Source organism: Oryzias melastigma, linkage group LG6 (assembly GCF_002922805.2).
Source record: "Oryzias melastigma strain HK-1 linkage group LG6, ASM292280v2, whole genome shotgun sequence".
In the NCBI taxonomy this organism is placed as follows: domain Eukaryota; kingdom Metazoa; phylum Chordata; class Actinopteri; order Beloniformes; family Adrianichthyidae; genus Oryzias; species Oryzias melastigma.
The window spans coordinates 27618020-27633163 of record NC_050517.1 but is presented as its reverse complement, the minus strand read 5'-3'; the positions used below and the strand labels follow the sequence as shown (position 1 = coordinate 27633163).

The following is a 15144-nucleotide window of genomic DNA, read 5'->3' as shown; positions in this document are numbered from 1 at the left end:
ACAAAGATGGCCTCTTACGCCACAAATATACAGCCGCCGCCGCCGGGTCACGTCCTGTTTTTAATGTGAGGTGATGAGCACAACAACCAAAATAACAATTACGGCCTCAGTAAGACTAAATGTATGACTGCTCCCAGTTTGGGCAGAACGTGCATCGACACTGAACCAATGGTAAGTCTTGAAAAAAAAAAAAAGAAAAAAAAAAGATCTTGTTTTGTGGTGCTGAACACAAATGAAAACCTCCAATGATCATTGGATCAGGTGGATACGGGCTGTCTGTGGACAAAAAACTGGTAAACCTGTACAGGTTTATAATGCCTTAACAGCCTCCTTTGTCTGGCAGCTCGATTTTATACTTCAAGTTCTTTTTTTGGCGCCTGTAATGCATTGTGAGTGTCGCTACATTCTCTGCATGCAGAACTCTTTCAGTTTTACCGCTCACCCCGCATGCGCGAACCACGAGGCCCTTCCGCTCTCAGCCCACTTTACGACAGTCATTTCCAAACAGTAAAACTCTGTGATCCCAAGAATTTATGGTTTTCTCAACAACCGAGAGTTTCTCCCAACTGGATTACAGCGCCAAAAAAAAAAAAGACACCCTACATACAACACTGCATTATCGTTTAATGTTTTCATTACAGACAAAGGGAAATCTCAATGTTACATGATAGACACAGAAACACAGTTTGGAGTCATTCTCTGTGTCTTTAAGTGGCGCTGTATCCTCTTAACTTGGGCGGTAAAAAAACATTAGTAGTCCGTTTGTAGTCCTCTGTGGTCCTGATCCTTAACATGTCTTTTTCCTTTCATTTGTTTTTAAACAAGAAAGGGAATGTTTTCATTATGATTAAAATGTTAAGTGCTATATTAACAATCTAAGATGTTATGTTGTTAACTTACGTAGACATAGTCTGTCCGTAAAATGCTTTAGCAAAAGTGACGCGACACAAGTGAGCGGTGCGGCAGATAGAGTTCCACATACAGTAAATGTAGTGAAAGTGAGGTCATGGGGTGTACGTGTGAATGAAAGGAAGGGGGTAAAGGGGTGAGTTGGTTTTAGTTTTATCTCTTTTTTTGTATTTTGTTGTCTGTTTTTATTAGCATAGCACTTTTCATGAAAAAAACGTTTTTTATAAATAAAGCTTGATTTGATTTGATTACTTTCAAGATCGTAGATCTCTCACTGAGCCTGGAGAGTGAAAATGTTCAGTCCCATTTTTTTTATTGGGCGATAGAAAGGCCATAGTGAACACTTCAACAACATGCAAGAGCAGGTAAGGGTGAAGTAGGTTAGACTCAGACAGGTCCGATGGATTTTTAAGTATTTCAACCCCCGCCAAATCCAGTGCACAGCACAAGGAGCCCACTAGTGTTTTTCAAGTGACTATGCTTGGCTCTTGGTAATGAAGAAATTAGATATTCAGATTGTATTCTGTTTGGGCATCCTACAGGCACTTGTATATCACCTAAACACCTTGTGAGTGAAGCATTTGTGTACAGTCAGTAAGGAGCCAATACCTAGATCTTACAAATGGCTAGTGTGGCATAAACGCACCGTAGAACAGAATCATCCGCATGTCATAAGTATGTACAACTTACATTATCATCATTACAGGTACTTCACAATACCCTACCACACGCAGGACAATGGTACACTCCATTTTCATTACATCTCTAAATGTGGCTGTACGAGCCACAAGGAAACTGCAACACACACCTGTGCTCCTGTCTAGGACCCTCCACGGACCAGGACAGCCCAAAAACACGCAGCACCTGTGTGGGTCAACCCCTGTACAGGTGCATGTGACTAAGGCTTAAAGAGTCCAAGACATCAGGAAGATAAATTTGCTGAGTCCAAAACTGAACTAGCTGCAAAAAATACGGCACAGGAATTGAACTTCTGCACCATCAGGACAAAGGAAGTAAGCTCTGTGAACTACTGGGTTCACATCAGCATCAAATACTGAGGAACTCCATGCTATGATCTAGTTTGGTTTCAAACACTACACTCTCAGAACTGAAGTGAACTAAAACATCTGGAACAATCAGCTAAGAGACTCAAAAACCACTGGAGGCTGAAGTCAGACCGAGGCAATTTCACAACAACTCCCATGTTAGAAAGTTTATAAAAACATTGCTCATGTTTATTGTTTTACACCTTTGTAATGGGAAGGATCACATATTAAAATAAGGGTGGGGTCACCTGGACCCCATAAGGCCCCTACAAAGCATGGTAGAGGAAGGGTCATGGTAGGTTTTGGTGAATACATGTTATTTTAATACATTAAGGTTCACCTGTTTCCAATTTTGCTTTAGTTTTTTTTCAACAGCACATTGTGTTATGTATCCTGATTGCATTTAGTTTGCCAAATTAACATAAATCTTCAATCCCACCCTGATCTTTGTTTTCATTCTGCAATACTGGACTTGTTTATTTATTTATTTTTGTGAAGATTTGAACTTTAAGAGTTTAAACAAGAGAGAAAAATGTAAAAATGTTTACGAATGTCTGAGAAGTTTATAAAGAGGTTAGTGAGGGGTTAAAACTGTCCTAAAAAATTCTGAAATTATTGTTAAAAGTAAAAATGACTACTGGTACTTTGAGGAATTCACATGACGCACGATATCTTTTTAGAAGGTAAACTCTTGCAATAAACGAGAGACCAATGTATTTGTTATGATGCAACCAAATAGGTCGTAGGTACTTCTTAAAAAATTTTAATTACTTTTATGGAAGTTGGAGTAGACTTCGACCTCAAAATAAATAAATCCAGTATGATTTTCAGATTTTATAAACCCTTACAGAGTCTTTTTCCTATAAAACCCAACCTGTGGTTTATTGTGAGTCAATCCTAAGAATGCTTTCTTGTAAAGTTTCAACCATTAAAAAATAATCACTCAAACATGTAAGATGCACAGAAAGTCAGGTTTGGCAAGTCCAACTATTATATTTATGAAGCTCTTACATAAAGAAAGTAAATCGCAGTTGGAGGCCTGATTAAACCCCCCGCTTCCCTTTTGTTGCCGACCGTTTCTTTCCTCAAGTCCAACTGACTCTAGAAAAGGAGGCTAATAATTATCGACGGGAGCAGAGTCCAGCAGAGGAGTGGCCCGTCCTCCTCTCCTTGCCACCTCCTTCAGCTGGTTTGGTAAGTGACCCCCCTCCATCCTCCCAGCCTTGATTATACTTATCCTCCCATATCTTATCTCACTCCCTACCTTCGTTTCACACTCACACATCCACCATAAATTGTTCTGGATGAATTGCTGTGATTCTTACTCCAACCGCCCCTACAACTTTCATCCCACTCGTCTCTGAGGCTTAAACTCAACTGTGTCCTCCTGAGTTAGCGAAAAAAAACACAGAACCTGGACTGCGACTGATCATGTCGGCAAACAGTTGCCAGCCATGACAAAGAGGAGGGTGACTGCATTCGTCTGCCACTAAAAAAGTCCAGCTAGAATAATTTGACAAATTTGTTTTCTGTATTTCTGATTCCCTCTTCGATGCTTGCAGAAAAAGCTTTCCCAACACAAAGAAAACGTAGTCCAGAAAGCTTTTATCTTCTCCAACCGCATGAGAGCCACTCCCTCCTCTAAGGGTTAGTGATATGCACTTATCCAAGAGGAAGAGAGGTGTGGGTGCACACTCACTGTGCTGACACATCATTCCTACTTCAAACACACAAACACAACAAACTGCCTAATTACAGCATTGATAAACTGAAAAGATTTCCTGAATTTATCATTTTTCGGGGAAACTGCTTGATGAAATCAGTCCTTAATCATCTACAACAAAAAGCAATAAACTTTGGTTGCATAGTTGATATAGCAAGGTTTTATTAAATCTGTATTACTGTCTTGCATCTGTTGCTGATAGGAAAATCCACAACAAAGAGCTTTTGTGAGGCAGTTCAGTTCTGATATTCCATCAGAACCGCTCCACCGCTACAGCTACAACCAGAGTTAGCAGCCAAAACATGTCGATCTTTTAACAGCAAATAAGACAGAGAGTTTCTAGTAATGTCTTATTTCCCTGAATCCCCAAAATGAAAGAAACTCCCTGTGGGGCTTGAAGCTGAAGCCATAGTTACATGCAACCACACTAGGGGTTGACCTGTATGGGTGTTTTGGATTGTCTGGGCCTTTGGAGGGCTGTAAAGAGGAGGGTCCTCATCTTCAGAGTTATGTCTTGCAGTTCTCTTCTAGTGATGTCAAGAAAATAAAATGAATGTCAGAGTGAATGGGTGTGTGATTGAGTCCCTGCGACAGACTGGCGTCCTGTCCAGGGTGTACCCTGCCTTCGCTCATCAGTAGCCGGGTTAGGCTCCGGCCCTCCCGTGACCCTGAAAGGGACAAGCAGCTAAGAAGATGAATGAACGCCGGGGCTTCTATTAGAAGATACGTGGTACTGGAAGTTGCTTCGACAGGCGACGTTGTCGTATGGTGTCCTTACGCCACTCATTAGTAAGGTGCGAGTACTGGCTTCTTACTTATTGTGTGCAAATGCTGCACAGGGTGTGCAGATGATAGGTTAGTGCCCATAGAACACCCGTAGGATGCTGACACAAAGATGCTACATTCCGATTGTCTCCTTGGACAGTTTGCAGGGTTTGAGTGGGGGTTAAAAAAATAGAAAAATAAAGTACAGAATGCACATGTCTTGCCTACTTCACCTTTACTTACCCTAACATGTTGTATAAGTGTTAGCTACAACCTGTCACCTGCAGCACGCCCATAGAAAAATATGTACCAACAGTGTTGTTCTATAGAACAAAACAGTTGTAGACTCTGAGCGGTCTACATCTTTGAAATTGCATGCAGGTAACCTGGATCCCCCATACAGGTTTTCCCATTTTTCTGTCACAGACAGCCATTATCCGCCCTTAGGGGCAGTTGTGATTAAGGCCTAATACAGGTGTGTCCAAGGTCAGTCCTCGAGGACCGGCCTCCTGCTGGTTTTCCAGAAATCCTGCCTTATCTGTTGTTGATTACCTGAATCAAGTGTCTTTGACCAATTAGAAATTTTGGTGGCCGGTTGGTAGGAAAACATGTATTACCATGGCCCCCAAGGCCTGGATTTTGGCCTAATAGGAAGCTGGAAAATATTTCCAGATAAATCTGTTTTTACACATTCTGCCTTTACTGGTCCTTGAACAATTTAATCAAGCAGCAAGAAAAGTTCTCTTAGCTACAAAGTCGCTAACGTCCAAGTCAAGTCCCGGGTCTTAAAGTTTCTCTGTCTCCTTACAACGCCCTCTGTTGCACACAAACTTTTACAATTTCTTGACTTTCTATGTTTTTTAACATAATTTTAATTACAATATCTCAAGAGGCCATTGTAGATTTCCTTTCATTAAGAGAGGGATACCAACAATTGTGTCCCTGCTGGTCCAAATGACGGTAGATGCTTTTTTGTTTAAGTAGAAGCTGACGTTGCACCCAAACTCCGATGCAGCAATGTTGCTAACTCAATCAATTATCTTCTTGTCTGGATGGTAAAAGAGTGGAGTCAGGAACAGCTGGCCCTTAGATTTCCATCACATAAATCCTCTGGGTTTTCTAAATTAAGAGGTAACGATAGAGTAGTACAGCCGCTGTTGGTGTAGTCACTGACAAATTGGAAAGTGGACTTTCAAATGTAAACCAAAAAATAAATAAATCCAATTGGATTTCTTCATCAGGATAAGCTCCAACTGATCCTCGTGATCTTGAACAGGATCAAGCTGGAACAGAAACGGGATGGAACGAAAGCTTAAAACACCAGACAGTACCCGGTGGAGTTTATAAGAGGATTTCATAAATTAAGAAAATAAAGAGTTACACACAAACCAAATGAACAGTAGATGACACTTCCATTCAACTCCAAAAAACAAGAACCTTTCCGTCTTAAGTTTGTCTTAAAGTCACAAAATAGAAAACATCTCAACTATTTATTTTGTTTTGAGAGTTTAGAGCATTTTGTTTAAGCATTCCTGACATTCCCAGCATTTAGACTGGGGATTAATGACATTATTTTGGTGAGCAGTTCCTGCCCTCGGTCCACTGAAAATCCACCTTATTGAAAGAGCTGAGGAAGCCTGCTCTGCAGAGGTTATCCCAGCAAAGCACACTGCCCTTATCCCCCAGTCATTTGGTTATATTGCATTATGTGGGTTACAGACGGTTACTGATCCGACAGCATCTATGAAAAGATCTCATGAAAGACTCCCCGGACAACAAAAGGGGAGCAACTTCTGGGAAATGAGAAGGAGATCCGCACGCCAGTTACCACTTTGGTAACTTGTTGCTTATCCAGCAAACCACATGAAGGACTGCTGGGTCAGCTGGTCCAGCAGATCTCTGTGGAAAAGGTCTGTAATTTTAAGTTTTCAGAGAATTGTTCCATTCATGCATAAAATGGATTCATGATCTATAACCAAACAATTACGTCATTTTCTGCTCATTTAGAAGTGTTTACTTAGGTAAAACCTGAAACGCAGAGACACATTAGGTTTTATCTCCAGAAGAAAATAATTCACAGGAGAGCAAAGAAAGAAGTGAATCTATTCAGATTTATTTGACTCAAACCTTCACAGTTAAAGCTTCTTGTGACATTATGGCATCAGCTGACTGGGGAATTCCCACTTCTGGTTTTATTGGATTGTTAATCTGTCTTTGGATCATACTAAAGGGTGAGTTTTTAGGGGGTTTGTGAATTAAAATACATCTAAAACCATGCGATCTGTCATGTTTGATTCATCAGGATTTCGTATGCTCGGATGGAATCCAACATCACTTGCAGACTTTTTTTCACAGTTTTTCTTTGAAGTCAATGATAATTTTCGTACACTTTAGTTTCAAATCTGATGCAATAACTTATATTTCCTTACATTCATTTCCTCTTTTGCTGCATTTGTCTTTGTATCATAAAGAAAATGAGCTGTTCTTTCATTGACCACTATCTATCGCTGTCATATTGAAGGAAGAGTCTGGTAGAGCTAAATACAGACGTGCTGACTCTTCAGTACCGTTCATTGGGTTACCACCTTCACAGGGATGAGCACACTTCTCTGCAGACTGCATCTCTTTCAGAAGATCAGCTCCTTTTCTTTAAATCATGTTATAATCTCTCCTTTTTCAGGTCACGTCAAGCAGCGCCTGGATTTTTAGGCCTCATTACTATCAATTTGCGATGGAATCTGATTCCACCGAGTATGGAGCGCTGTTAAATATTTAAAGGATCATTTCCAACTTTTATCTTTCACTGAGCCTGAGATAACATGTCTAGAAGCAGACCTTTTCTGCTTGACATCTACAGTTGCTGATTTTTTTTTTACAAATTGTTTTAAATACACACAAAAAGTAGTTTTAAAAAATGTATTCACAATATTATGTATGATTTTTTTTAACAACTATATACTTGATATTCTTTAAGTACAAACTGTCAACTAGAAATAATTTGATTTATTTAATTCAATTTCAGACACATTTGACCTTCTTTTCAGTTGTTTTATTAGATTTTTTTAACATTCATTACTTACTTATTGTTGATTTACTATTTAATTTAAAGGTTTGGATAATACTCCAGAGTTACTTCAGGATTTCAGAGCTTGCTGTCAGCTGCCACTTTAAATGAAATTTTCAGCCTCATAAAAAATTATTTTATATCTCAGTAATCTGCTTATTATTTTATCAGATAATCAAGCATTTTTCGTGCAGTTTACCAGCTTCAGCAATCAACTCTGGATTTGAAGTACTGAGAAAGTTATGAAATAAATACTGACATACTGTAAAACAGTTTTAACATTCTCTATGGCAAAAAAAATGCCACATTAAGCAATAAATTAACAATTTTTTAACTTGAAATGTCAGGTTTTTTTAAACAAAAACTTTAATTTTAAAATATGGGAAATCTACAGCATTTTGCTGACAAGAAAATAGGTTATTTCTACAAAAAAAAAAACATTTTAATTTAGAATTTTTTATTAGACAGTTTTGCTGTTCAGCTTTTTTGTTGTCATGAACGTTTTACAAAATATTGTGTTTCTGTTTTAAGGATTCTTCAGTATTATTCCACATTTTTGGAACAATTTTACTTTTACTGGACACGTAATAAACAAATTAGCAACTTTGACATACAATTCTGGCTTAATAGGCTTTTTTCTTTAGAATTAAATAATTATTAGTACTTAATGTTACTGTCCAACATTTTATTTGTCTAATTGCTCAACAATTTAAAGATTTTATGGCTTTTATCAAACTTTTCAATCTATTGTTAGTCATTTCTTAAAGTATTTTTCAGATTTTGTATATAGGTTTAGATAAAATTTAAGATCATTAAAGATTTATTTTTGGTTATTCACAGGCATTTTAAGCATTTCCTTTGTACTCATATTTTAGAGTTTCATAAATTTAATTTCCTTTTTTGGGCACATTTTCCATAAAAAACAAAATGTTTCTTCGATGTGACGTCAGCCTCTGGAGATCACGAGACGGCTAAGATCTCGGCGTCTGAAACAGGAGAAGGTTGCTTTCTGGGAAGACATCTCTCCCACTTCAGAGTGGCCTGACAGCAGCTTACAGTTCAATCATCTGAAAATATCTTTCCATTAATTTAGTTATTCCAAACACCCAGAGAGCGCTGAAGGAGAACTGCATTTGCAGATAGTGATGAGTGAACTTCACCTCTAAATGTGTCTCCTAAAGCCAGACCCTCGGAGAATTCTCACTTAAAAGCATGCGGGTCATTCTTTTAAAGATAAAAATTGTATTTTGGGTGTTTTTATTGTGTTCTTATGGCATTTTTCCGATGATGGAGGACATATGTAAAGAAAATTAAGATTAAAATAGCATTTCTGGGTATTTTTCTATTCAATTTGTTGTGAATCAGGAGCAGACAACAAATACAGTTAGATCCTGAAGGGTTTTTATACTAAATGATGGTTTTTTTTTAATACTTTTATATTGTGTTACTCTTTTAAACCTTGTTATTAACAAATAGATCAATGCATTGTTTCATTATGGAGCTCCAGGCCAGTTGAAACCAGTTAGGGAAAGTTTCAATGACTTAAGCAGTATTTTTCCACTGAAATTATTTTGCTGGCAGGAGCAGGAACATGGACACTGACTACTTAAGATGTAGGTTTGGTGAAGACGACCATGTAAGGCAGAGGTGTCAAACTCAATCGTACAGGGGGCCAAAATCCAAAACACACCCTAGATCACGAACCGAACAGGATAAACATTTAATTAACACACTAAAACTATATTTTTAAAAGTTTAAAAACATTTTTAGATGACTAAAAACAATAGAATATTAGTCCAGAATAAATCAACTTAAACCTTCAAGATTTCGCTCTCCGTAAAAATATATTTTGTGAAAATTAAACAAGTTAGAAATGAGCGCAAGATAACAATAATAATAACAATAAAATAAAATGATCTGGAGGGCCGGATATATCTACCCGGCAGGCTGGATCCAGCTCCCGGGGCTTGACTTTGACACATGTGATTTAAGGTATTAAAGACCATTTGGGAAGTTCTTCTGTCGTGGCAAACATTGGTCTGAAGCCAAACATGACCCGCCTCAAGGACTATGTTTTTACAATCCATTTTACAAGATTTCGTCTTTTTTTGGCAGAGATCCAGGTTACTCACAAGTCTGATACAACTTTTTATTAAAAGGACTAAATTCTATTTGAGTTTTTTAGTCACTTTCCTCCTCATCAGTGAACATGCACAGGTTAGCGGGTGAAACCTCACAGTCCTATTGGTGACATGAAAAAAATACACAGAATTTTTGGTCTTGGTGTCCCCTGGTGTTATCCTAGGTATGTTGACGTTGGCAAGTCAGAGCGCTGAACTTTTTTTTCCCAATGATTTTTTTATTTTCACTGGTGTTTGTGGCAGACATAAAATCCTGTTCATCTTCATCCACATTTGTCCTGGGATGGATTACACATATTGACGAGGGTTACGACAAACCTTGCTTTTAAAAAAAGATCCAAAGATGATCAGAGTGGGGTTTTAATATCCTGCTTTCTGAACCGTCTCACAGTCAAAAGCACAGAAACCTTTACTCTGTAAAATTTATGTTTTGTAAAACACAACATCATCTGCAAACTTGCTCTTCCTGTTGTTCAATGAGTCACTTTTCCAGACTTCTGTAAAGTGTAGCTTCACTCGTCAGAAGATCCCTCATTCAGAGACTGATGCATCCTCACCTCTACACCGCATCATTATCTCTGCTTTGTCATCACTGTTACTCATCTCAGAAAGCAGCAAACAGCATTGCAGAGAGTTCTGCAGAGCTTAAAAGTGATTTTCTTCGAGAACATTGATTCAAAGCTCAGAGGAGAACGCTGATGCTCATCAGACTGATCTTCTCTGTCAGATCAAATGCACACTGCGTCGTCTTTTACATCCTTAGATCGAACTCTGATCCCCTGATCTCTGCCCGACTCGTCTTCAGAGGAAACAGACGGACACGCTGGTTGCTTAAACACAACCCAGATGTTCAGGAGTCTGTTGAAAGTTGTGGCTTTTCGCTCCTGAAATGAGCATCCAAAAATAGTAGATCATCTCTGAGCAGGAACGTGGCGGCTCTCCCTGCAGACCGCAATCCAAGTCTCAGGGAAGCAGCTGCTGCCTCGAACCTGTCATTACAAGTGAACTAAAACAAGAACAATGTTCTTGAACATTGTTTTTCCCCGCAGTCTCTTAGTTCTTCATACATCAAAGGGGTGCAGATTCACACACCTTGGACAGTTTCTGCTTCTCTGCTCATGCCAACATAAAAGCTTCCTGATGGTAATCTGACAGCCCTTCTCTTTTTTAGCTCAGAAACATATTTTATTAACACAATTTCATCTTTTTTTTCAGCATTTCTAAATGAAGATGTATAAATATTTGACAGAGGTGACAGGAAATTCAGACTTTTTATTTCCTGTCAAGAATTCAGGGAATTTTAATCAGAAAAAAAGTAAGTATTTTTCTCAAAAACGGATTCCTGTAGCCCTTATTCTCTTTTGTATATTATTTAATTTATCTTTTTTTTGTCCATTATATTGAAAAATAAATACTTACATCTAAAACAGGCATTGCTTACAGGTGTGAGATTGACTGATTTTGTTTGTTTTTGCTTTTGAATCTGCTATTTAGATTTTAGAGATATTCTTTTTTTTTCGCGTCGATTAGGTAAATCTGTTAGTAAGTCAGGGAGCACGTCTACACTAAAAGAAAGTGTTGTGCTACTTAAACACAATAGCACATTCCACCAATGAAAGCACTTCTTTAACCCTTTAACAACAGAGCTTTAGCTCCAGTGTTCATATTCTTCAACCGTCTATGCGATTCATGTAATTCCAGCAGATTCTAAGGCAGAGAAAAGCAGCCTTGCACTGATAGGCAACACTTTACATTAATAATGTGTTGCATGTCGGTGGAGAGTCGATACGCAAAGTAAGGATCAACCAATATGGTTCTTTTTAAGGTCAGTATGATACAGATTTTTTTAAGTCCGGGCAGCTAATAGCCAATATTTATGCCAATATTTATTTGCTGTTAAAGTGAACATATTGGCATCAAATATTACAGTAATACAAACTACAACAAGTCTCCAATATTAACAGTTTATTTCAAAAAGCAAAGAAATTGCCCCTAAAGGTGCTATGTCACAGCATTTGGGAAGCCTGTTGTGGATTTTTTTTTAATCACACCAATCAAGACAATTTCTGCACATGTAAGAGATTTTTTTTTTTTAATTCCACTATACCAGTTTTAAATAGTCAATCAAACAAACGTATTTACTAATTGATGTCCAATTGCCCCTGAACTCACCACAACATGGCTTTCAGTGGTGAGAGTAAAAACTGTGTCAGAGTTAAAAAGGGATGTGAGAGCAACATAGGAAGGTAGGGTACCTCACGATACGGTGCGATACGTGATACATGGCTCACGATATCAATTATATCGGGAAACCGCGATAGTTTGTTAAAAAATAATCTAATAACTCACATTATATAGATTTTTAGATTACATAGATTATTTTTAAGCTTGAGCACAATCATAATACGCAACTTGTGTCATATTTAGTGCAACAAATATTGGACAATTTTGTGCAACATTGCTGAAATCAGTCATACTATGTCTTTGACAAGCATTGACACCAACTGAATTGGAATTATCTGTAAAATTCAGTGCTAACGATAGTAAAAATAAACAGCAGTGCCACTACTTAGTGCAAAATTGTTGTAAACAATAAAACAAAAATGTAATAATTAGGGCTGCCACGATTAGTCGACTAATCGACGACTAATCGACTATTAAAATAGTCGACGACTAATTTAATAGTCGATTAGTCGTTACTTTATATTAAATGGAGTCAGTGTAGTAAAGTTGAAAGTTATAATGGTGTTATGCTAGCTTATTGGACTATTTTGGCATTTATTAAGGTTTTTTTAGGCTATTTTGGAGTTTTTATTTCAGCTACATGCTAGCTGTCTTTGCTAACTTAGGCTTTTTTTAGGCTAATTTGGCCTTTAACTAATATTTTAGTTGGCTATCAGCATCTTCAGCCATCGTCACTAGCATCTTTTGCGGCCAAATTCAGCTTACATTTCATCTATAATGATGCTAGTGTGAATATATATATATATATATATATATATATATATATATATATATATATTTTTTAGTTAGTTTAAAGTGAATGATGGTTAAGATTTGTGTTTTACATCAACTTTGTGCATGATCCGATTAGTCGACTAATCGGAAAAAATAATCGGTGATTAGTCGACTATTAAAATAATCGTTTGTGGCAGCCCTAGTAATAATTCATGCCAGTCTTGAAAAGCATGCCCCCTATCTACCTCCAAAGAAACGTCTTACCAAAGGAGGATGAACGTATCGTTTTACAGCCTCTTAAAATGAAAATAAAAGATTGTTACTTGGTAAGAGAATCAGTCACAGGACTTAATATCACGATGTTTTGCAATATCGATATTTTGGCACACCCCTAATTTTTTTTTTTCTTTTTCTTCAAACACTGAGAGTATAAGAGCATCTGGCATGGAAGGTAAAGGTTTAAAATCTCAAATCAAGAAATGTCTGGACAAAGACATAGAAGTATTATGAATTCATTTCTGAGCAAAATATTTGCATACTTCAACGTATCTTTGCTGTACTTTTTAAAGCTTTATATATATAGTCGGGATGAAAGGAACGCTGCTGTAATCCATCAGATTTTGTGGTTTCCATGAACACATCATGAATCCACAGGGGGCGCCAGTGAGTGACTGCACAGAAGTGTGCAGCGGGGATGACCGCTCTCATCCGCTCATGTGACAACTGCAACACCTCAGCTCTGTGAAAAGTGATGCAGCAAATGAAAAGCGTCTGTCACGACCGGATTACTGGGGGACAGATGTGCAAGCAGCTGACCATAAAGAGGACAGTTAATCCCATTTGCAGATTACAGGATTATTGCAGCGATACCGTAATTACAAAAACATTGTAGAAGAGACCTGAGCTTCCTGGCTGCTCCGCTGAAAGTACCGCGGATAAATCCCCGTAGAAGTATCATTAAGTACATTATCGTGATACGTCAGGAGGAATAATTATCAGGCCCTTTTAATTAACTCAAGGCTAAGTACCAAAGGTATAGCTGGATCTCCAAACAGCAGGACGCTTTTATCTGCGTCAAAACGAAAACCAGGAGGAGAAAATCTGCACCGATTTTGCTGAAATATCTTCGATGGATCTTTGTTCCAGACGTCTGACATCCACTCATCCCTGATCAATTAATCCAGAGGTTATTTGTCAAATTGTAGTTTTGGTTGTTATAACAAAATAATTTTAGTTTTTAGTGGGTCATTAAATTAAGATAAAGATTTGGGTTTTTGAATTTAAAGATGATATTCAGAAGTTTGTCTAAGTCATATGGTTAGATATATATTTTCAAACAATCCTTTGCGTTAAGAGTAAGGAGTTCAGAGGAAGGCCAAACTCTGTAAAGTTTACTCCACCAACCTCAACAGTTACTGGTTATCAGTAGAGCTCAGACGATCCGATCATTGTGTTGGAGATCCTCCAACGACCACTAAAGACTGGTTTCAAGACTAATCGACTCCCATAGAAAAGAACGATTTTACGCCCAAAAATAGACGTACGGTACGAATACTTTTTTGTGTTTTTTTCTTTTGGACATTAGCTTGTTTTTGAGCTCATTTCCATATAATTAGGGTGTTTTTCATTGACAGGTTAACATATGGGTAGGGATTGAGCGCCACATTCCTGCACGTTTTCAAACATATCCAGTGTTCTAATTGGCTGGACACACCTGATCCAGGTAAACGGTCAGGAGCAAGGGGAAGATGTCATGCAGAGACACTGGCCCTTGAAGCCAATGCTCTACATGGTCCACATTTGGAACATTGAAGACCTCAGTGGGGTAAACAAAGAGCTTGGGTTAGACTACCATCAAGGAATATCGGTCCAGACCACGTGGTATCAGATCTATGAGTTGATAGAGCAACTAAAGGATGAAATCAATCAGAGATGAAGGTTGAGATGATTCAGCCTCATTTTATTTCAAAATCTGAACCCACTTATGCGTCCACGCCGCTAATTTCTGTCAGTTCATCACCAAGCTGCTGTTCATGACGTTACCAAGCAATCCAGCTGATCCTATTTCAGCCCTCGGAGGACATAAAGAAGTCTGCAGATTGAACCGATTTGTTTTAACTTGGAAAACAAAAGAAAGCGATCGACTGAAGACAGTAGACCACGATTTCTCTGAGAGCTGACACCCCACCACCACCACAACAGCAGAGGCGTCGAGGCGTGATCAGAGCAGCTGAAGGAGGTGTCGGATGCTTGATTTGGCCGGTGGATGCTCAGGAAGCCGCAGCAGGAGCATCCTTTGACAGGCCGGAGCTCACAGCTTCTGTGAGCCCTGAAGCCCACGCACATGCGCTTCAGTATGTGTGTGTGTGTGTCTGTGTGTGTGTGTGTGGGGGGGGCATGCACAGTGAGGAGTCACTCAGACCAGGAGGACTTACTTCATCTGTTTGACGATGGTGCTCTTCCCTGACTCTCCGGCCCCTGGAGGGGGGGACACAAGAAGACAAAGTAAACAGGATGTATTGTGTGTCTGTTGGTTTG

General features: G+C 38.5%; 1 protein-coding gene across 2 annotated transcripts in view; it reads right to left on the bottom strand.

Annotated features, from left to right (window-relative positions):
• LOC112152140 (guanine nucleotide-binding protein G(o) subunit alpha) overlaps positions 1 to 15144 on the bottom strand; it is a 117708-nt gene that overhangs the window by 101396 nt on the left and 1168 nt on the right. For both annotated transcript variants that reach the window (XM_024281479.2, XM_036212505.1), the window contains exon 2: positions 15042 to 15084. In XM_024281479.2, coding sequence (XP_024137247.1) covers positions 15042 to 15084 — 43 coding nt within the window. The remainder of the gene's footprint in view (positions 1 to 15041; positions 15085 to 15144) is intronic.